The sequence below is a fragment of the Mustela nigripes genome, chromosome 10, assembly GCF_022355385.1.
Source record: "Mustela nigripes isolate SB6536 chromosome 10, MUSNIG.SB6536, whole genome shotgun sequence".
Classification (NCBI taxonomy): Eukaryota; Metazoa; Chordata; class Mammalia; order Carnivora; family Mustelidae; genus Mustela; species Mustela nigripes.
In genome coordinates, this window is record NC_081566.1 from 52,437,379 (window position 1) to 52,462,097 (window position 24,719).

The window sequence follows — 24,719 nt, forward strand, 5'->3', positions numbered from 1 at the left end:
ATAGTTAAAAATGAATTCCTAAGCAGGTAAGAGTAGGAAATGGCAGACCTCAAGAACAGAAATGAGCAGAAAAGAGGTGAGGATAAGGAAACAGAGAAAGAGAAGTTAGAAGAGAAACCTTCCATCTGAGTCTTTCTAGCCAAGTAAAAATGTTTTCAGCATATCAGGTTCAGCACAATGTTACCTTTTTTAGTATTAGTGGACAAATAAAAGTAGAAAATATTTCAACTTCATCATCATCATCAGTTACTACTACTACTACTGTTAAAGAAAAAAACACCAGAAAAGTATTCCAAACCTTCTATGTGAAAATACATTTCTTTCTTAATAAAACTGATTTTCTTACCAATAAACTTCAATACAACAAAAATTTTCAAAAAACAAAATAAGACTGGGTAAAATATTACAAATTTTTTAATTAGTTGGAATATTTCACCAAATTCCCATAATTGTGGAATACCATTTTTCAAAAACAGAAAAGTGATAATTACCTGATATAACTGAAGATTTATATCACAAAAAAGGCAATGTGAATCATATCATCTTAAGTAAAAAAATTCTGTTTATCTTTCCCTAACATAGCCTCAGCGATGTAACATGTCCATTCTACACATTTAATTGGCTCCTGTCAGGCCTTATACCGAGCATGACAACATGTATGACATACAGAAATTCATATTACCAAAAAACAGCTTTTAATTTCCCATGAGGATGGGTGGGTGGCTCCTCATGTGGACAATATCCCAACTTTTATAGACAACTCGATCAGCTAGAAGGATAACCATTTGGCAAATCCATTTTCTAATCCTTGAATTTTTGTAAGTTGACTTTCTTTATAACTCTTTCCTCTACCTACTCTTTTATTTTCTTCAATCCTATTTCAACATTTTAATATTTTACAAACACACATTTCATTATCGTAGTTTAATAATTAAAACCAGAACTGGTGTCGTGCCCAATTAATGTGCCCTGGTAGCATGCCCATTAGTTTTTCCATTAGTGAATTCAACAATACTAATGGGATTACTAGCATGGGATGCTAATTGGGCGTGACATAAGAAACTGGCTTACTTCTTAGCATACCCTTGCTAATGATGAAATTAATGAGCATTTTATTAAATGCTGTCTCATCAAAGTGTACTTAGTTAGCGTTAAAATTGTTACAAACGATGCTGCCTTCTAAAGATCAGGTGTCTGAGTAAGTGGTTCTTCATATTATGTTTGGCAACAATTTGAAGCATTAATAGTTCTCTACATCAGAAATCACATTTATTGGAGACAAATACGAGTACGTAACAGACAGCCTCAGGATGCCAAGTTTGCTTTATACTTGGAAGAACATAACATATTATTCTCTGATGATCATTTGAAAATTATGTTCCCCAACCAATGGTAAGAGAATAATTCTGCGATCAATTCTAGTGTCATACCATGCAGTTTGTCCTTTCCATTTGGAAAATATCGGACATGTTAAATAAATGCCATTCAGAATTGTTGGAAAGCTTTCACTTTTGCAGGTCCCTCCTGAGTGAAATCGGAATGTTATGTGAGTTTCTTCTTAATGCCTCTGAACATAAAACATTTAAATGATAACCACAAGTTATGATTGGTCAACAAAATGTCATCTGACCAAGTATATCCAAATTGGAGTTAATCATATAAAGCATGGGAGATGACAGCTAATTGTTAGAGACTTAACAAAAAAAAATACAGCAATTAAGAATTGGAGGAACTTTTCTTTACTGTGACTCTTAATAATAATTCCAAGTGTTCAGTTCATATATCCAGTTTTAAATATCATGAAGAATCTTTCCCCCTTCCCCAAATATTTATTCCCAGAATGCATTCAATCACTGAAAAGAAAACCAAATAAGTTCTTTACACCTATAGCCTCTATGTAGGAACAGGTTGTTATGTAAAGAATTCATTACTTAAGTTTGTTAACATATTTTAAGAAAAATACACAATTACTGTAAGCTATTTTGAAGTGATGTGCTAGACAGTGGTGACTTTAAATTCCTATAAAATGCTCTTTTCACAATTCAAATTTAACTCTTTTGAATGGATTTGGGACAATAATTTAAAAATAATCATCAGTAGAAGTTAAAGTTTCTAACAAGCTGAGAGATTAAAACAAATAAGAACTGAATTGTTAAATAATCATTAAAGAGTTGGAAATTTTATGTAGAAAATGGATAAATTTCTTCATTATAAATATATTTTACCAATAGTTATTGAACCGGTCAGTGAGTCTATCCATCAAGAGACATATATTTACTGAGCATCTATTATATTCTTTTTTTTTTTTTTTTAAAGATTCCATCTATTCATTTGACAGACAGAGATTACAAGTAGGCAGAGAGGCAGGCAGAGAGAGAGGGAGGGAAGCAGGCTTCCCGAGCCGAAGGCAGCAGCCCAAACCACTGAGCCACCCAGGCGCCCCAAGCATCTATTCTATTCTAAGGACTTAGCCTCAAGGATCTGTTTCAGGACAAAAGAGTCAGACTTGGCCCTCACTGAATTATACAGCCTGATAAGAAAGACACATGAAGTAAGTAACAACTTGTCCAACAAGGCGTTCATTAGATAATCTTATCTCATTCAAAGATAGAGGAAAGAAAACTGGCTTACAGTAGTACCTAAAGTATTCAAAATGTAATATGAACATCATTGGGAAGCATATAGAAGTTCTAAGTTCTTTAAATGTGAGATACTTCTAACTTTTTACAAGCAGCTGCATTCCTGTCCCTACCTAAAAGGAGAAAAAACAATGGAAGAATATTCAAAATTTTCTCTATTCCAGTTTCAACATTTTTTTTGTCTGAAAATATGTAGAGGCTTCATTAAAAAGTGAGCAGATATGATATGTTCAGTTTGCCTCCATCGGAGTATAAATTCCTTAGGGGTGGCAAGGACGCAGTCTCTGCTAGCTTGAGCTCACTGTTTCATACAGAGATTCAGCATCCTGTCCTAAGACCACTTAGTATAATATACCTGATCACGTGTTCTCAAGTACCTCCTAAGCTAATCCTGCTCAACTAATACCTTATATTCTTTTCAATTAAATAATCATCACTTTCTTAAAAATGCAGGTAACTTTTGCCTTGTGCAGAGATACTTTTACTCCAAATAAAAATTCACTTGCCAGGGACGCCTGGGTGGCTCAGTTGGTTAAGCAGCTGCCTTCGGCTCAGGTCATGATCCCAGCGTCCTGGGATCGAGTCCCACATCGGGCTCCTTGCTCCGCAGGGAGCTTGCTTCTCCCTCTGCCTCTGCCTTCCACTCTGTCTGCCTGTGCTTGCTCTCACTCTCCCTCTCTCTGACAAATAAATAAATAAAATCTTAAAAAAAAAAAAAAAAAAGAATAGCTTGCTTTAAAAAAAAAAAAAAAAAAAAAATTCACTTGCCAGACATCATTAATTAAACCCTTCCCATGCCCCTGCTCCTCCAACTTTTGGCTATAAACAATTCATTTCATACTGGGCTGGCACCTACCAGCTTTTTATACAGGTTAGGATTGAGGTATAGAGAGTAGGGACAGAGTGGCTGGAAAAGCTAATGACAGTGATGAGTGCGCTCTGTAAGTATTTGAGGGAGAAGGGAAAGGGGCAGAAATGACTGGCAATGCCCTGTGTATGCCTCCCTGAACTCTGCTATCATGTCTCCCACTGACCTGATCATTGAAAAGGAGATGAAATAGATGAGTCAGAGTTTTCTGGCAGCCATTCTCAGGATCTTCATGACAATTCTATGGCTGAGTGGAGTAACCTCGTTCTGCAGAATTTGAGGATACAACATTCTTCAAAGAGATACAGTCATGCTTCAGATCCGGGGAAATCATTTTGGTATTAATTCTGTAAAAACTTTGACCCATGTTTGTGTGTGTTTGTGTGTTTACTGTACCCAAAATAGATGATGAACAACAAGCCAGCATACGTTTGCAAATGGAGCTCTGGGATGTGCTTAGTCATCTAGAATCACACAGACATTGGAATGGACATTTGCAATGGGAAAGACCAATTGTAAATTCGAGTTAATGTGAAGTCACCTCACCACAGGATACTTCTCTGGGTCTTGGTCGTTCCCTGACCTGTCCAAGTCAAGCAGAGACTCTGTACTCCAACTGTGGGACCGGGAAGACCAGATGAGTGGATCGCAAGAGTGGATGACATGTTCATTTCTTATTACTGTGTTCCTAGTGCGTAACTGCATAGCACAGCTCATGGAGCATAATAGGTGTTTAACAAAACGGCATTAAATGAAATAAACTACATCCAGTGCCAGTTCCATCACTAAATTACTGTGTGACTCTAGTTAGGCCACTTCATCTAAAGCAGGGATGAAAACAATACTACCTCAAGTGGCTACTTCAAGAATAAAAGTAAGACAATTAATGTGAACCCACGTTGTATACTTTAAAAGCTCTATGAATAAAGGGTTATACAATTAAGGTTTTTCTCCACGTGGCTTCTTCTCAATTATTCCCAGATATAAATGAGTTGGGGGAAGGAAAGCAGAGCAGAATTTCATTTTCACTGACCTTCTTCTATTTCACTGTACTATTTCCTTCCTTTTCATGATTTTTGTTGATTTTGACCATTTAGTCTCTCTTTTCACCTTGTTAATTTGGATGTTCTTGGAACATTTTCATTCTATCAATAATTAATGTCTATTTCACAGCATTTAAAACAAAACATTTTTGCCTGTTTATTTTATGAAAATAAGACACCAATGCGATCCATTCCCCTTTCGCCTTCTCCACTAAGTTGATACCTTTAGAAAACTTTCAAATCACTTATCTTTTCCTTCAACTTTTGGTAATTTCAGCACCAAACAATTATTAGGGGTTAGTTTGTTTGTCTGTTTTGCCTTTGTCATATGTCTCCTCTATTTCAAATATTCTTTGGCAGAATAAAACACATTTCTAGTCACACTGCCATTAAATATTTAAGCTGAACTTAATATTGCCAGCTTTAATATTTACCACTGCTTTTCCTCTTCATATTTCAGACTTTTTTTTTTCCTTCTGATTAGATGGCTTGCTGAAATATTTCCTTCCAATATGGTGCATGGATGGTATTTTATATGTCTCTGTGTATTAATAAGCATTATTCTTTCATGTTGACAAGCAGCAGAGTATCAGAGTTAAAATCATGGTCTTCGGAGGTGGAATGCCTGGGTTTCAATCCTGACTTCTTCACTAATTAGCTGGATGACTTTGGGGAAATTAATTTAAGCATGGCTCTGGTTTTTTTTTGTTGTTGTTGTTGTTGTTTTGTTTTTTTAACTTGTAAAGTGGGAATAATAAGAGCATCTACCTCATAGAATTGTTGTAGTATTTAAACGTGTGTGTGTGTATGTGTGTTTACAGATACAGTCAACACTTAGAATCATGCCTGGCATATAGAGGTCCTACAGAAGCAATGGTTTTGTTTCACCTTGATTAGAACTTCATGAGTCCTTTCAATAAATTTATAATCAATTCTTCCTTAAAAGGATATGCTGTCCTACCTTATATTCCATTACGTTTTTCTCATCCTTTTAATCCTTTTTATTGTTCAAGTGTTTTTTTTTTATTGTCCTTCTGAAATTCTTATTTGAAGATCTGAAAATATTTTTTATATTTTTCTTACGTATTTTGCCCTGCTAATCTCAGGCTCACTAGTGTCTCTCTCCTAATTCATTTACTTAGAGTTTTGAAATGATAAATAATATTTTCAGTTCTGTTACTCCATTAACTTGAGTGTGCTGGTTGTTGGGTTTTTTCCCCCATTGCCATCTGCCTGGCCTTCTGAGACAGCTGCTTTTTTCATTCTCTCTGGCTGTTGGATTTGCTTATATGCGAAGCTACTCCTTCTTTGCTTACTCACTGCCCATGTATAGGTACCCCTTAAGAAACTGCAATTCTACAGGACACCCAGGAGTCTATGCTTGAGTGCCTACCAAGTACTGGCCTGGCAGTTATCAGGTCCCTGTGTCAAAACACCAGGTGTAAACCTTTCTTCCTTGGTCATTCTAGTTGCCAACTCATGGGTCTTCCAGCTTCCTGACACAGGGAGAACCCAGCCAGAATCTTGTGATCCTCTGCAAGGAGCCGGGCATGATGCTCAGATACACTGAGTCCAGCAGGCTCCGCCTCCCTTCTTTAAGGTGTGTGGGTGTCCAGGGCATATTAGGTGCTGATCCTCACCCACAGCTTTACACCATAATGTAAAACATTGACTTGGCAGGCATGACTTAGGATTTAGATCAGCAGTTTAAAGTTGAAACCCCGAGGAAATGGAAAGTAAATCGTCTTTTACAAAACCTTACTCATTCCTCCAGTACTCCCTGGCCCAGTACAGTACCTACTGTCAAATTCTTACCAATTCTTGTTTAACACAAGTGAAGACAACTATTCAGTGATTTTTCCATTGCCTTTGGGAAAAATTCAAAACGTCACATTTGCTTACAAAGCACTCGGTGACTTGGTCTCCATCCAGCTGTCCAAACTCTCACGTTTCTCTTTGTCCTAAATTACATTCATATTACATTCATCTTGATGTGTAGAATAAGTCACATTCTTGACTATTTGGGCACTTAATGTTTGCTATTTGCTCTTCCAGAAATTTTATTCTCAGTGCCTTCCTGATCTCATTAGTATCTCCCCTGTCCTGCCCCTTCTCAAACATACATCTTCCGTACAGACACGTGTTCTTGCTCTAACTTTTCCTCATTGTTTTGCATCTCGGTTAAATATCACATTTTCAGAGAAGACTGACCACTCAGACAAGAAAGACCCTTGATTTTGTGCTCCCATAATACACAGCTCCTTGTACTTTTCTTCCATACTGTTCATGAATATTTTACATTAGTTTTACCTAGATTGTTTCACAGGGGCATGGTTGAATTTAACTTTAAAACCATTATAGTCTGTGATACCCAGCATTACAGTACCTGGTAGGCACATAAATATTTGCTGGTAAACAAAGGAGGGAGGGAGAGAGAAAGAGAGGGAGGAAGGAAAAGAGAGAGAGAAAAAGAGAGAAGTGGGGAGAGAGGATGTGGAAGAATTAAGGAGAGACATAGTTTTGCTTTCAAGGAAAATAAAAATAGATCTATTCAAATGTATTTAAAAGTTTCCATCTTCATTATAAGATAGCATATGGTTGTTAAGCATGCAGATTCTCAGTCAGACTATGCGGTGGAAAAGAGAGCTCTGCTATTTTAGCTGTGGGCAAGTCGTCAGCACCTTCGCAAGTTCCATTGTTTTCATCAGTAAAGCGAGGCTAATAATAGTACTTACCGCCAAGTTTTTGGTGAAGATTCAATGTGAAATATAAGCGCTTTCCTCAGTCCCTGGCACCTAGTACGCTCTCAAATATATCAAGCCTTATGAATACTCATTTACCTGAGGATCAAAAAGAAAACAAGGACGTCCATTCTTCAACTGAAGTGCAAAATACTCTTCCTGATTGCCAGGCGATGCGGCAAAGACAATCAAACCTTCAGGCACCCTTGTTCGAAAGCTGGCCTTAATGCCTGGTGAGACAAGTGCAATCAGCAAATCAGTGCTGGGGTTTTGTTGATTCTTTCTGATAAATGTACATTTACTTTCATTATTATTTATGATGTAGTGAGTACAGTCAGGGATTTATACACAGCAATGTAGTGGGATAGTCCTAGCCATTTGGTTTTAAATATATCCTGTTATGAATGCCAACCTGTTCTTGGAAACTCAAGCCTGTACTCCCACTAATCAATATATAATGCACTTCCAATTTATGCAAAACTCATCAACATGAAAAGACATGTTGTCAACCCAAAATTGGACACTCAGAGTATCAATGTGAAAATATCAGAGCCATAAAAATAAATGGGTTTTTGACAGTGGGGCTTGTTTAAAATACTTAGGAGATTTAAAGAATCGGTCTAGTAATCAGTCTAGAAGCTAAAAACTAGAACGACCTGCTATGAAGCGGCCCATAGAGCCAGTTTTCTGAAACAGGATCCTATAACCAAATGGTCTGCAGCTTTCAGAATTTCAGGGTCTCCCTCACCCTTCAGATCACCTACTGCCTTAGACATACAATGCTCTTGTCTTAGAGGAATTTCCCCAGCTCACGAAGCAGGGGAAGCTTGCGATGGTCTACTAAGATGTCTTCCCACTATTCCCACATGGTCTCAACACATGGTATCCCACTCACTTGCAGCACCCTTCCTTGTGTGTAACACATTTTGCTTAATGTATTGAAACTGACAAAGAAGTTTAAGAGATCTAGTCTTTGTTCTCAAAGAATTCCCATATTAGTTGGCAATAAAAAATGTGTCTTAACAGACAAATTGTATGATGAGAATCAAATAAGAGGTCAAGAACTTATTTGAGAATCCAAAACACCTCATGATCACAATATTAAATAATTAGTGAATACCGGTTCAAGTAGTCATACGGTCAATCAGAACTATGGAAGTTTGAAGCAGAGAGAGTTCCCTTCAAGCTAGCCTGGTAACCAAAGTCCTACATAGGTGGGGTTTTAATTTGAGTTCAACAGACTCGAACTACTGCAGGAATCATGTCTGACTCATCTTTCCACCCCTGGTTCATTACATGGCATCTAGGTGCATTTATTAAATCTTCTAAGAACCTGGAGGAGGAGAAGGCAGGGGAGAGGTGTATCAGTGACAAGGGGGAAGTTTTAGCATAGGTGTAGAGGCAGGAAAGTAGTAGTCATTTTGTGAGTATCAGATTGCCATTTTTTTTAAAGATTTTTATTTATTTATTTGACAGACAGATCACAAGCAGGCAGAGAGGCAGGCAGAGAGAGAGAGGGGAGGAGGCAGGCTCCCCACTGAGCAGAGAACCCAATGCCGGGCTCGATCCCAAGACCCTGGGACCGTGACCCGAGCCAAAGGCAGAGGCCTTAACCCATTAAGCCACCCAGGTGCCCCCAGATTGCCATTTTTAATCTACGCAGCAGTAGAACATTAACATTTGTTGAGTACTCTGTTACACGGTAAAGAAGAAAAACTGACAAGCCAGTGCCTGATGTTAGGTTCTAGTTGAGGAAAAAGACAAAACAAAAACTTATTATGAGGTGTGATAAGTGATACAGAGACATAGATAAGATGTAATTTGATTCAAAGGGATTGAGGAAGGTTTCATTGAGAATATGAAGCTAGAGCTTGTTTCCCAAGAGTAGAAAGGCTTGGGGAAAACTACAAAAGGCTAAAGTATTGAGGAATGTTGGATGTCTGAGTGGGAGTTAAGAGGTGAATCTGGAAAGACAGGCAAGACCACATCTTAGCCATAGACTATCCAGCCCGAGAATCTGAATAGAAGACAAAGATGGAAAGGAGGTTGTGTGATAAGTGTCTTTAGAGTGAAAATTTTAATACCAGCAAAGGCAAGTCTGGAATGTGGACTTCAGACTTGCCAAAGAATCAACTCAATTTTTTCCCCATCCTTCTTAGCTTCTACATCTTTGGCTTCTAGATTTTGTGCTTTGGGCCCCTTTAAACATACTTGTCCTACCTATTTGGATATTGCATTGACTCCCATTCCAATTCTCTTCCTCCTGGCTGCTAGGATATTATGTCCTTGTTATCAAACTTGTACCTGGTCTATCCCAGCCTCTCTCTGAGCCACAGAATAAGATTGTTTGTCCCAACAAATCACTCCTTGGTATTCAAACTCATATGAACCCCTGCTACTAGCTCATCTCCTCTAATAAATTGACAGAAAAGGCTGAGCTTCCTGATTAGAATTTATCTTATAGACTAAAGGAAGGCATTAAACCTTGGGTGGAAGAAGGGAATAGGATGGTCAAAGTCAGGATTATGGTAACCAAACTAATGGGGGCATGTATAAAAGATACAGATGATTTAGCCACAGAGCAACCAGTTAGGATATCACTGTGTTTTGGGGGAATAAGTTGATAAAATTTTTCATTAAGAACTGACAAGTAATGAGATGGATTGAAAGAATAGACTATATTTCAGAAGAAACTCATTAAGACATGTTGATATGAGGTGATGATGTGGGACAAAATGGTGAATTCTTTTCATCAATTACTAAGGGGAAATCATCATTATTAACAAATAAAAAGGTCAGGTAAAATTAGAAAATATGGGATTGAGGATTTAAGTTCAGTTTGGGGCACAATGTGTATTTATTAATGATGCAAAAACTATCCAACACTGGGAAACAAGAAACTAAATCTTAGAAGAGAAGATGGGGCCAGAAAATAAATTAGCAATTACCTGTCAAGAATCCATGTCTCTTTGAAGCAGAACATAGAAAAAGAAAAAGAGTTTTGGGGGAAATGACCCTCTTCCAACATTTAAGAAAAGAAAAGCAAAAGGAAATTAACAAAATTAGAACAAGGATAATAATACTGTAAAATGGAAGCCTAGGTAAGAGAGAACTTTAAGAAGGCAAAGTTAGGTAACCATGTAACACTTCCTGTAAGTCCAGAATAATTAGACCTAAAGAAAAGATTACAGAGCTGGTTAGACATAATCTTTTTCAATGGAATGGAATGGTCCAGACTCCAAATGACTGGGTTATAAGGATTGAGAGAATGGATGTGTAGGTAGTGGGTATGGAGCACTCATCACAAAAACCCGATAAAGAAAGAAATGGGAGGTAAAGAAATAAATTATTAGGGTAGACCAATCAGGGGAAAGAAGGAGGTATCTGCCAAAAAAACATAGTTGTGGCCAAAGTGTGGTCTACATTCTGACTAGAGAACAACTGTATTTCTACCAACTCTTCTTCTCTTAAGCTTCCCTCCTTTGGGTCTAGAGTATCTCTCTCCATCAGACATCTTATCTTCAAATTACCATTTTTTAAATTTTTATATATAGTATCAGATATTATAACTAAAACTATTGTTTTAAAATTAAACAACTGGAAAATTCTACCAAACATTCAAAGAAGAAATAATACCTATTCTCCTGAAGCTGTTACAAAAAATAGAAGCAGAAGGAAAACCTCCAGACTCTTTTTACAAAGCCAGTATTACCCTGATCCCCAAACCAGGCAAAGACCCCATCAAAAAGGAGAATTTCAGACAAATGTCCCTGAGGAATATGGATGCCAAGATTCTCAACAAGGTCCTAGCTAATAAGATCCAACAGTACTTTAAAAAGACTATCCACCATGAGCAGGTGGGATTTATCCATGGGATGCAAGGGTGGTTCAACATTTGCAAATCAATCAATGTGATAGAACAAATCAATAAGAGGAGAGAGAAGAACCAAATGGTCCTCTCAATTGATGTAGAAAAAGCATTTGACAAAATACAGCATCCATTCTTGATTAAAATGCTTCAAAGTATAGGGATGGAGGGAACACTCTTCAACTTCATAAATCTGTCTAGGAAAAATGAATATAAACAAATATCATCCTCAGTGGGGAAAAGCTTACAGCCTTCCCTTTGAGATCAGGAAAATGACAAGGATACCTACTCTCACCACTGTTGTTCCACATAGTACTAGAAGACCTAGCAACAGCAATCAGACAACAAAAAGAAATAAAAGTATTCAAATTGGCAAAGAAGAAGTCAAACTCTCTCTCTTCACAGATGACATGATACTTTGTATGGAAAACCCAAAAGATTCCCCTCCCAAACTACTAGAACTCATACAGCAACTTAGTAATGTGGCAGGCTACAAAATCAATGTACAGAAATCAATTGCTTTCTTATACACTAGCAATGAAAATATAGAAATGGAAATTAGAGAATTGATTCCATTTACTCCAGCACCAAGAACCATAAGATACCTGGGAATAAACATAACCAAGGAGGTAAAGGATCTGTACTTGAGGAACTATAGAACACTCATGAAAGAAATGGAAGAAGACACAAGAAGATCGAAGCACATTCCATGTTCATGGATCAGAAGAGTAAATATTGTTAAAATGTCTATACTGCCTAGATCATCCTATACTTTCAATGCCATCCTGATCAAAATTCCACCAGCATCCATGTGCTAGAGGCACCTGTGTGGAAATAGACAGGATACTTGCAAATATAAGTATTTGAATGAGGGAAGAAATTAATAAAATTAATAATTGCTCAATCCAGAAATATAATTACTTGTTCTTAACTGATGGGAAATTTGATGAATGAAATGGAATCAGAGTAAGAATTACAAGAATATTTAGTTGAGTTATATGTGGGAATAAATCAACTAATATTATATGCCATGAGATAAGGAAGTACATATGTTTTTCAGACACATTTGTAAATTTTATACTTATATAACAAAGAAATGCACTTCTAGCCCAACTATAATATAATACCTTATATACAGAACAAGGAAAATTTCTTGTGAAAAGGGAGGATTTAGTATAATAAAGCACAATTTGATTTGATGTTGTATGGTCAACTTTCCTTTAGCTTTTTCAAATAATTCAGTCTTGTCATTTTTCTGCTTACATTACAAAGATTAATTTTTTGCATATATTCTATGAAGAAATTAATAATGCACACATCCATTGAGATGTCATGTTCTTGATAATATTGCTATAGATATAGGTAAGTCCTATCTTTTGAGCCCAATGCTTTACGTCATATGACCAATTTTTTAAATGAACTAAATTCACAAATAAATGTATTGGCATATACAACACTTTTGATGAATATATAAAATATTTCAAAGAGAATGTTATTGAATTTACCATGAGACAGACCGGTAAAATACCTAATTGTTTAACATAATCACACCCCCTTCTGCTGTAAGAAATTAAATATTTATATATCCCCATCCATTGATTTTAGGTTCAGCCTTGAGACTTCTGTTGGGAAAAAGAATGGAAACAGATATATTCTACACTGACAGAGCAGAAGCTTTAAATACAGCCTGTGATTGAGCGTGACCCTTCTTCCTCTATGCGTCATGAATATGCTTTGATCCTGTCCCAAGAATAAGAGGATATGTGGCCTAGAGCCAAACAGTACCAAAGAATTTTTTTTACTTTTAAAGTTTGTATTAAGGAGCAATGTTGACTAAGATGAATAGAAGAATGAAAAGCATACATTTCTCACTTGCCTAAGAATTTACCTTTGTGATTTAAAAGAAAAAAAACAGGAAAAAATCTAAGGTTCAGTATTTTTGTTTCAAGTTTCTGAAGAAATAATAGAATGTTCTTCTATCTCAATATTCATTCATTCATTCATTCAAGAAATATTTAGGAAACACATACTTTGTACAGCTACTCATCTAGGCTATTAGGATACACATTAAGCTCCTTGCTCAACGGGGAGTTTGTTTCTCCTTCTCCCTCTCCCTCTGTGTGCTCTCTCTCTCTCTCAGATAAATAAATGAATCTTTTGAAAAATAGAGTAAAATACCCATATATCCATGGCCTAGCATTTTAAGAAAATCTAAAAATCCAAGATTTAGCTGGAAATATTTAACTTTATATAAATGTTTATATAACTTTAAACATTTAATCATAAAAACAATACAGTTACAAGGCCATGGAATCGGCAAAACATTCTTGAACAGTGAGGTAAACTATAATAGAAAGGGAATGGATGGTTAATTATACTGTATCAAAATTAAGAACTTTTGTCTAACAAAAGGCATGAATAGGAGAGTGAAAAGGCAACTAACATTGTAGGAGCAGATATTTACAACACATATTTCTGGTAACAGATGAATATCCAGAATATATCCTACAAATCAACAAGAAAAAGGAAAACAATCCATTAGAAAATTGAGGCGGGAGGGGCACCTGGGTGGGTCATTCAGTTGTGTCTGTCTTCCCCTCAGGTCATGATCTCAGGGTCCTGGGATCAAGCCCCACATCAGGCTCCCTGCTCAGTGGCAGAGTCTGCTTCTCCTTCTCCCTTTGCCTCTCTTCCCTGCTCATGCTCTTTCTCTCTCTCTCTCTCTCTGAAATAAATAAATAAAATAAATCTTTTTTTTAAAAATGGGGACAATGAGCTTTTCAAGAAATATGATATTCAAATGACTAATCAACACAGAAAAGATGCTCAGGATCATTAGTCATCAGAGAAATGCCAAATAAAATGCAATACCATTAAATGTCCACTAGAATGGCTGAAATGAAATAGAAAACAGTAAGTATAGCCAAATATGTAGAGCAACTGGAATGCTCATAAACTACTGGCAGGAGTGGAAGTCACTACAACACATTGAAAAACTATCTGTCACTATGTATAAGTTATCCGTATATCTTCTAAATATAGGCACACCTTCTGATCTAGCCATTCCACCCCAAGGTGTATGTTCCCCCCAAATTCATAGGTTCAGAAATAGATACAAGGGCATCTATACCAATACTTTTCATTATAGATGAAAATGGAATATACACAAATTCCCATTAATTGTGGAAAGGACAAATACTTGGGATATGATATAGCGACGATAATGAAGAAACCACAGCGTCATGCACTAGTTGCATCAACCTTTCCAAGAGAATATACTGTTTAATCTCAACTACATCAAGTTTAAAATCAGGCAAATTAAATCAATGGTGTCAGAAGTCAGGATGGTGGTAACACTGGTTGAGATGCAGAACAGCGCACAATGCAGAACTTCTGGGGGTCCCATATGTTTTATTAATACTCCGGGTGCTGGTTACACGGGGCTGGTCAGTTTTTGAAATTCGACAACCTATGCACTAATGACTTTTGCACTTTTCTGTATGTATGTTAAACTTTAATACGAAAGTTTGCCAAAAATTAATAAATTATCGGGCTACCTAAAAATTAAAATGCTATAGAACTATAGGAACTGAAAGTGAAAGCTTTAGCTTCTATTTCTTATAGCAAAGGTTCTAAGCTATAAGATAATGTCCAGTTGATGATGGTAAACATTGAAAAATTATCCAAGTTTTTATAAATATCACTCTACCTATCACCTCTCAAAAGTCAATAATTAATCCACATGCTTTTAAATAGTGTTAATGAGGGGCGCCTGGGTGGCTCAGTGGGTTAAGCCTCTGCCTTCGGCCCAGGTCATGATCTCAGGGTCCTGGGGTCGAGCCCCGCATCAGGCTCTCTGCTTAGCAGAGAAGCTCTGCTTCTCCCTATCTCTCTGCCTGCCTCTCTCCCTACTTGTGATCTCTCTGTGTCAAATAAATAAATAAAATCTTAAAAAAAAAAATAGTGTGAATGACCATTTCCTTAAACTCTGGCCCACAGTGGACATTTCAAAATCTGAGATGCAAAGAATGAGAACGCAATGTGGTTTCAGTTCATTTTTTAATTCATGGTGGTGAGATTTCTCATCTATATCTTCATAATGATATTTACATCAACCATTAAAAAAAAGCCCTGTATTTTCCTGGGAGATATACAAACAAATGTCTTTTGCCCAATTTCAAAGACTTCATTTATTTATTTCTACTTGCTTTCTTCAAGTTCTTTTATATATTGTGGATCCCCCTGTGTTATAAATCATCATTCTCTGTCTTCTAGATTGCTGTGATTATTTTCCCTAACTGATCTTCCTTTTGCCATCATAGCTCCATGACCACCCCCTCCAACCAATATACACATGAACATAAACACACACTATAGCCTATTCTAAAATAATACCTAAAGTATGAGCCCATCAAAAGACAATTCTGGGGGTGCCTGGATAGCTTAGTGAGTTGAGCATCTGACTCTTGATTTCAGATCAGGTCATGATCCACATGGTCAGCCCCCCTTCCAGCTCTGTGCTAAGTGAAGAGTCTGTTTGTCTCTTTCTTGGCTCCTCCCCACTCTTGCTTTCTCTCTTTCTATCTCTCACTCTCTTTAAAATAAATAAATTTATAAAATCTTATTAAGAAAAAAAAAAGACAGTTCTGGTCATATCCGTCTTCTTGGTAATCACTGAAGACATCCTGTCTTACTCCAGGTAAAAGTGAGAGTCACCACAATAGTCTACTACATCCTAAATAATCCAGTTTCCACTATGTTTTTCACTTCCTATTATATTTCTTTTCCCTTTTTATACTCTGAGTACATTAGCCAATTGTTCTTCCCCTTGCCTAGAAATATCTTTCCCAGGTATCTCTGCATGGTTTCCTACCTCATCTTCCATAGGTCTTTTTATCAGATCCCAACTTTACTAATTGGCTGGTTAAGACTGGTCTATTAACAATTCTTACCACCCCTCTGCTTTAGCTGTTTCTATGGCACCATCTACTCCAGTATTCTCTTCAATTAATTAATTAATTAATTAATCAATCAGAATATTAATTAAAGAGACTGAGCATGCCCACAAGTTGGGTGGGAGGAGGAGTAGAGGGAGGAGAGAGAGAGAGAGAATTTTTTTTTTTAAGATTTTATTTATTTATTTGGCAGATAGAGATCACAAGTAGGCAGAGAGGCAGGCAGAGAGAGAGGGGGAAGCAGGCTCCCCGCTGAGCAGAAAGCCTGATGTAGGGCTTGATCCCAGGACCCTGGGATCATGACCTGAGCTGAAGGCAGAGGCTCTAACCTGCTGAGCCACCTAGGCGTCCTAGAGAGAGAGAATCTTAAGCAGACTCCCTGCTGAGCATGGAGTCCAACCCTGAGCTCAATAACTGGCTCCTGAGATTACAACCTGAGTCAAAACCAAGAGTTGGATGCTCGACCAACTGAGCCACCCAGGGGCCCCTGTTAAGGTACTGTGTTTTGAAGCCACCTTTAAAAGTTCTTTTAAAAATTTAATTGTTTATTACTAATATATTTGATCAATTTTATTTATATTGACTTACTATACTGCAACTTTCTGAATTTGTCTTATTCTAGCACTTGTTTAGAGATTAAACATACATACATAACCATGTTAAAATACAAATAAAGACGTTTTCCTTTCCAATATTTCCAATATTTCACTATTACGGGTATAAGCTATAGGATAATTTGTAGCAGTCATTCATCTAATGGAGAAAGTTTCCCCTTTATTCCTATTTTGCTGAAAGTTTTCATTATAAGTAGGTGTTAAGTTTTGTCAGATGCTTTCCACATCTATTGATAGGTTATAATACTTTGTTCTATTTACTCTATTAATGTGGGAAAAAGTATTGATTGATCTTTGAAAACAGTTCAAAATCACATCCCTCCTTATGCTGGTCTCCACCTCCAATAATCTTGCAAGCCAAATTTGGGCTTTGTTATCTGCTTCTATTCCACTGATACCTGATAATATCTTAATTATTTCTTGTTTCTTATTACTTAGGTTTACTTTTTTACTAGAGTTTTTAATAAGAAACTTGGAAAAGCTTGGATCTTTTTCTCCTAAGATAATTACTTAATCTATATATTTCTCTCTGAACACTACTTTAACTGCATTCCAAAAGCTGATACGTTGTACTTTTGTTTTTATAAAATTTTCAACTTTTAAAGTTTCCCTTGTGATTTTTTTTTGATTCATGGATTATTTAGAAATGAGTTGATTTTTAAATAACTAAAATTTTTAAAATGGTTACTCATATGCATTCTTAACTTATAATGTTCTACCACAAATTAATATTCTATCACTTCATATGCAAGATCTCAATGGCAGCATAGTTCCATATTCCATCTTCCACTCTGGTGGTAGTTTTGTCATAAATTTTACTTTATATATATGTGAAGTGCAGAATACATTTATATTTTTGCTTCTGCCAGTCAATTATCATTTAAAGAAATCAAAAAAATATTTTTTTCTTTATTTTTTCATTAGCTATGAGTTCCTATCTTGTATTATTTTCCTTTAGCCTGAAAAAAAATTTTAGCATTAGTTGTAGTTTAAAACTTCTCATGAAGTATTAACTCAGTTATTGTTTATCTTAAAATGTTTCCCAACTTGATATTTGAATAATATTTTCACTGAATACAGAATTCAGGTTGGCTTTTGTTATTGTTTTCAGAGACATTCTATTACCTCTAGTCTTTATTACAGAAAATGAAATGTTAGCTGTCATTCTTTTCATTGAATATATGCTATGTCTTTTTTTACCTTTAGCCGGTTTACTTTTTAAAAATTTTTTGTTTTTAGTAATCTGACTATAATATACCAAAGATGTGGATTTCTTTGTATTTATCCTGTTTGGAATTCCCTGAGCTTCTCTTATCAGTAGGTTGCTGTTTTATCATAAAATATGAAGATTTGTCAATAGTTATTTCCTCAAATATTTTTTCCTGTGTATTTTCTTTCTTTCTTCCTAAATCCCTCCTCTCCATGTATGTTAGAACTCCTGATATTATCCCACAGGTTACTGATCCTCTTTTTATTTTTTCAATCTTTTTTCTCTTTGTTTTTATTTATTTCATAACTATCTGTGTTCAAACTCATTAACCTTTTGTTCTGCACTGTCTGCTGTTAAACCCATCCAATAAAGATTTTGTTACATATTTTTACTTCTCAAATGTAGTTTTATTTTATTCTTTCTAGAGCTACCATATATCTTCTAAAATCCTCAGTTTCTTCCTCTCCTCTATGCCACTTTGCCTTTAAATCCTTTAAAATATTTATAATAGTTGTTATAATTTTTTTGCATTCTAATTTCAATAATTTAGTCATCTGATAATATACCTCTGTTGACTGTGTTGAACTAAAATTGGGGTTTATTTAGACTCAATTTACCTGTGATTAACCCCTCTCAAAATGACTAGTGATGTTACCATTTTTATTTTGCCTCTATTTAAGCAGGGAGAATATTGGTTTGAAATTATAGCTATTTTTGGCTCATGTTTGGATTACATTCCTTCATCATTCCAGAATCCAATCACTGCAAGAATTCATAAGAGTCCATTTCTAGACCATCTTCAATAGGCACATTCTTGAAAAAAATATGAGTTAGGCTATAGTAGGATCTGGGGCTTGATCTGGGGGTTATTGTTTTTGCATTTGGACCTCTTCTAGATACAATTTCATCTCACAAGGACACACCATTGTCTAAAACACAGCTGATTTCTCCTTGATCCTGAAAATTCTCCCTATATAAATCAGGCTTACTTCCCTGAGGTCAAGTACCCACCCCCAGATATGGAAAGTTCCACAGTTCTCTGATCATCTATAAGGCATTCATTTCTTCCCAAAATTCAGTTCATCCAGGGTTTTCTGCATTACCTGCTCTTTGACAGCCTCATAGAAAACTGTGGTATTTATTTAGCCTAGGTTCTTTTCATCATGGGATTGAAAGTCTTTCTTACTCATCTGTATCCAAATTGGAAGCACAGGTTCTCATTAATTTTATAAGAGATTTTGTAGGAATATGAAAGCAACAGCTGTACATATGGCTTGAATATAGTCAACCTGTAGACAGTCCTGTTATTTACATGTTTTTATGGGATTTTATAGGAGACAATACTATTAAAAACAAGTGACTATTTGATCACATTAAGCCAAAAGAAGTATCAAGCCCAAGTGCTGAGATGAGGATGAAGAAGGTTCAAATCTGGTGTTATCACAACTCTCCTTCAGATGCATAGTATAACCAGAACAATTGATCCGAGAGTTAAGGATATGGCAGTCAACACATTTCCCAAGTCTTGCTAGGAACCATAGGAGGTAAATAGGTGCAACTTAAGCTAGAGTTACTTATCTCTGATATAAACCACATTGTTCAACTCACGTTCAATAAAAACAATTCTAACACAAGAAGCAGGAAGACATGACTCTTGGTTTTAAAAAATCTACTGAAGGTAAAAGATGCTTTATTAGACAAGTATATTAAATTGGTCAAAGCTTTACAAACAACTATGAAAAATTACACAAATTAGGGGCACGTGGGTGGCTCAGTGGGTTAAAGCCTCTGCCTTCAGCTCAGGTCATGATCCCAGAGTCCCGGGATAGAGTCCCACATCGGGCTCTCTGCTCAGCGAGGAGCCTCCTTCCTTATTCTCTCTCTGCCTGCTTCTCTGCCTACTTGTGATCTCTGTCAAATAAATAAATAAAATCTTTAAAAAGAAAAGAAAAGAAAAACTACACAAATTAAACATGCTAATGCAACAGTCAAGGTATATTTGTCAGGAAATTAACTGGGGTATGGAGAAAGAACTCTTGATGGGTAAATTCCTAAAATTAAAGTAAAACTCCTCACATAAAATTGGGATAATTTATTACATATTTTCTTATCCTTGTTCTCATAAAGAAAACAGAAATCTCTTCGTTTCATTATCAAATATCCCTTATGCTTCATTTCCACGCAAGCCAATGGATTGGAGATGGATTTCTAGCAGCCTATTTGGTACATCAGGGAATGTAAAACTTCAGTTTCATATATAAGCAACTATTGCTATATAGCTTAATTTGAATTATGCAAATAAATTCTAAATTGGAAAAGGTTTTTCTTTTTACTTGGCTGCCATTAGGTGGTGCTAAAAATGTCTCCATTAATAAAATATTTATGGTAACCAGCCCTACAAATACATGAATAACAAAATCCTTACTGACTATACTTGACAAAATGACAATTGAAAACTAATCTGAAAGTATTATAAATGCTCTGGGTTTAACCCCTGAATAGCTAACTCTTTTATCAAAATGCTAAAATTTTACCTTATTCATTTAAACATATTATTTCTTCATTTTTTAAATTAAATGTTCATCAGCCATGACCTTGAAAGAACTTGGGAAACACTAGATCAACATTCTAAAAATTACCTTGGAAGTATAGATTAGGATAAAACGTAGGGGAATGCTACAGAGAAAAAAAAAAAGAGTAGAGTTTTACTGTGTGGGAAGTTTTGAAAAAATGTAGTTAATTGCTGTCTTTATAAACCAAAGAAGGCTCGCTTTCATCTTTCAAATAATCCTCTGTTACCTCCTAAGAACAATTAAAAACTGTGACTATTGTTACTATTATAAGCACTAATCACTCATTATAATCTCCAAATGATAGAGATACAAGGAAACAGTATCACCAGATAGTTTTTGAAACATACCCACACCAGAGCTCTCATTTCCCGCACAGAACAGGCCTCAGGTTCTTCCTCTTAAATGCAGCTGTTGGATTAAGTAATCTCTACAATCTTGCAGTAGTATGTGAATTTATAAATTAATCAACTGGAATGCCTTCTCATTTCTGATTTTATTGCAAGAAGACTTCTCAAGTTGCTTCATTTCTTTTCCACACCTCATCTAAAGTCTTGCAACCATTGTTAGGCAAAATATTTTCAGTATAATGAAGAGATATGGCCAGGCGAAACTGGGAGATACCATCTGGCATTAGATTAAAATGGGGATCTTATTCTAATTTCAATTTGCATTTTTAGGATGACTACTGAAGTTGAATTTCTTTCAACACAGTTCTTCATTTGGGTATTTCCAAAATTCTTTGCCAGTTTTTCTTTGGAAGTTGGATCGTTTGCCTGTATTACTATTTTGTAAGTGCTCTTCTCTTATTAAAGGTTTTCATTTCACCGTCTATCATAGCCATTTACTTTTTAAAAATAGATTATCTTCTAAATGTTATTTTTAATATAAAAATTTAATTTTTATATTAATTTCAATAAATATTTTTAATTTAAAACATTTATGTTTTAAAGTATGTTTTTTTCAATAGTGGTATCTCCCTCACTTTGCTTTTATAATTAGGTCCCTGAATTCAAAAATTATTACTTCTTTGTATTTTTTCTTTTCATTTCCCATATTTTTATGTTTAACATTATATTCTATTTATGATCTATTTTGACATATAGTGTGAGACCAGGATATATTCTAGGTATTTTCTTTGACATTTAAAAACTGGCTAGATAATGCATTCCGTGAGGCAGGAAATTCGTGCTATTTACTTCTGCGTTTTCCCCACCTTAAACAACAGCTGGCACTTAATAGATGCTCAAAAATATTTGCTCAATAAATGTTTACTGACTGAAATCCATCTGTAGCATATTAAAGTCTATTCTCTTGAGTTCGTCTCCATGCTTTCTATTGTGTTCCACTGATACATTTTTGTAATAATAAAATACCATATTATTATTCCATAATATTTCTAATATCCGACAACTTATTCTTCCTCTCAGTATCCTTCTTTTCTATTACCAACTACCCTTCAATTTATTCACTTTTAAAATTAACACTAAAATAATTGTTTGTTTTCTCTTTTCCTTAAATTGATCCTGTACATGTCTTTTTAAGTTTATACAAAATTATGTATGTTTTATTGCGATTATGAATAAGATCACCTTTAGATTTGTAACTGCAGATTCATAGAAAAGTTTTTGTACATTTATTTTTAATTAACCATCTTATCATAATATTAAAATCACTTGTAATATGTTCAGGGGTTCTCTTCCTTTTTTAGGTATACACCTACATTTTCTGGAAAACAAACAAACAAACAAACAAACAATAATTCTGTCTACTCCTTTCCAATAATGATACTTCTTATTTCTGTTTCAGCACATGGGCTATAATTTCTAGACAATATTAAATAGCAGTATAGGTGATAATCATCATTTACTGTTCCTGACTTAATAGGAATTGATATAATTTTTTACCCATTAAGTAGTATGGTGACTCTTGGTTTTTCCAATCATCTATTATTCCAGGTACCTATGCTTCTAGTAGATTTCACATGCTTTTATACTTTCTCTCAACATACATTTCTTGAACTGATATTCTGTGGAAGGCAGGCAGAGCAAACATGACTATGATGCATCTCAAAAAGGAAGAAAAAATAGTCAAACAATGTTTTCCAGAAGAAATGTTTCAGAAGACTATGGAGAAATGGAATTCCCCATAGAGGGAACCACCAACACAAACACTCTTATTATCAAAAGCAATCAACAGGTCCAAAGTTATAAAAGGCAACAAATATCACCAAGGAACTGCTCAAATGGTTTCATCTTCTGAATAGCTTTAACCTTAATTTCAAATATATAACTACAATCTTACATTACATGAAGTTTTAGGTAAAAAATTGATATAGTTAGGTAGATCTGTTTACATAGATCTCTCTATATATATGTCTGTCCATCCACCCATCTCCAGATTATACCCCCAAACTGCCCTCATATCAAAATATTTATATAATCATTAACACAAAATCAGAATTTCACAAGGAAAAATATGAGAAGAGTGCTAATCTTAATCAGATCCTCTCACCAGCATCCAATGATTATAAATTGTTATCTGTCTTTTTAATATATACTATATATATTCAAGTCCAATTATCTTAGCTATATTTTATCTATTATATAAACCTTCTCCACTTTTGAGCACATTTTAGAGAACTGCTGTGTATATAAGTCATGATAATCTAAAATGTATATTGAATGCTATTAAATGACAACTGAATTGTGAATTATAATCTACTCATAATAATTATTTTATAGAGCAGAATAAAGAAAATTCAGCAAATATTTTGTTTCCTAAGATAAAAAATATTTTTTACCTTGGTATCTTGTAAGATGGGAAGTATTTTAACAAGTGACTCTAGCAAATGAAGTGTTTAAGCTTAGGTTAGGAATATATTAGCAATAAATAAATAAATAGAAGATATTAGCTATGAAAGTGTCTTTTAATAAAATGAATTTGTATCATTACTTTTCCTTTCTAAAAATACAAAAGAAGTTTTTAGACCTATATCTATAATGTATATAAGTTCTATTTTCACATTTTATACCTCAAAAAAGATCTAGGTGCATCAATGTATATACATATATAATTCATAGACATAGTTGCACATTTACATGTATACATATATACATACATACTCAAATTTCTATTGATTCATATTGAATAAAATGGTTTTCAAAATTTTATTTTAAATATACTAAGTATATTAAATGTACTAAAATATTCTGTTATATTTTATAAAACAAGCCTTGTGGAGAAATCACCAAATTCTTCTCACTTGCAGCATTACCACAATTACTGAATAACCTTGATCTTGCAATGATTTCAGTGTCTTTTACGTCAAGTCCAATGGTTGAAAGTTTCCAATGACCCCCAGCACCATTAAAGAAAGTTGCTTTGGGGTTTCTACACCCAATCTCTCTAGTAACAACCTCAGTATATCCCAAGCAATTGGAGCAATATGAAAATATATTTCAGACTCCTTTGAAGCAAAATAGTATCGCAGAAATGGAATAAAATAAAAACAGATTTTCTTGTTTCACTTTCAAACAATATACTGTTCGTTCAAAATGAAGCCAAAATGTCTTTTTTTTTTTAAAGATCTTATTTAATTTGACAGAGAGAGATTACAAGTAGGCAGAGAGGCAGGCAGAGAGAGAGAGAGAGGGAGAAGCAGATTCCCCGCTGAGCGGAGAGCCCGATGTGGGGCTCAACCAGGACCCTGAGACCATGACCTGAGCTGAAGGCAGAGGCTTACCCCACAGGTGCCCCCAAATGTCTACTTCTGACTGTGATCCTACATTTTGAAGATAATGTTATAATCATTTCATGATTCTAATATGATAGAATTCTATGTGTCAGAGTAAGGGAGTCTACGATGAAGAGCTGGCTGTACTTTCAACATTTTAACAAACGTAAAACAAAATCAGGACTCCCAAGGACTCCTCCCAAGGATTTATGAGTCTCTGATAGATCAACACTTAATCCAAATCTAATTTGGAGTGTGCTAGCAGAATCACACCATATTGCCTCTTATATAAATATAGAATAGGGATACTCCTGAAAGTCCATGGATGCTAATTTAGCATAACCACAAAACCCATGGCCAGTCTATTCCTATTCTACTCCACTTGACTTGCTCATCAGAAGTAGGGCACAGGGAAGTCTATTGGCTACCCAGAATAACTTTGCCTTTAGTAGACTTCTGTAGATTGGGCACCCAT

The 24,719-nt window shown here is 35.2% G+C and overlaps 1 protein-coding gene across 1 annotated transcript in view; it reads right to left on the reverse strand.

The window, feature by feature from the left end:
• USH2A (usherin) overlaps positions 1 to 24,719 on the reverse strand; it is a 673,955-nt gene that overhangs the window by 417,470 nt on the left and 231,766 nt on the right. The window contains exon 21 of the mRNA XM_059413329.1: positions 7,391 to 7,521. Within this exon, the coding sequence (XP_059269312.1) occupies positions 7,391 to 7,521 (131 nt within the window). The remainder of the gene's footprint in view (positions 1 to 7,390; positions 7,522 to 24,719) is intronic.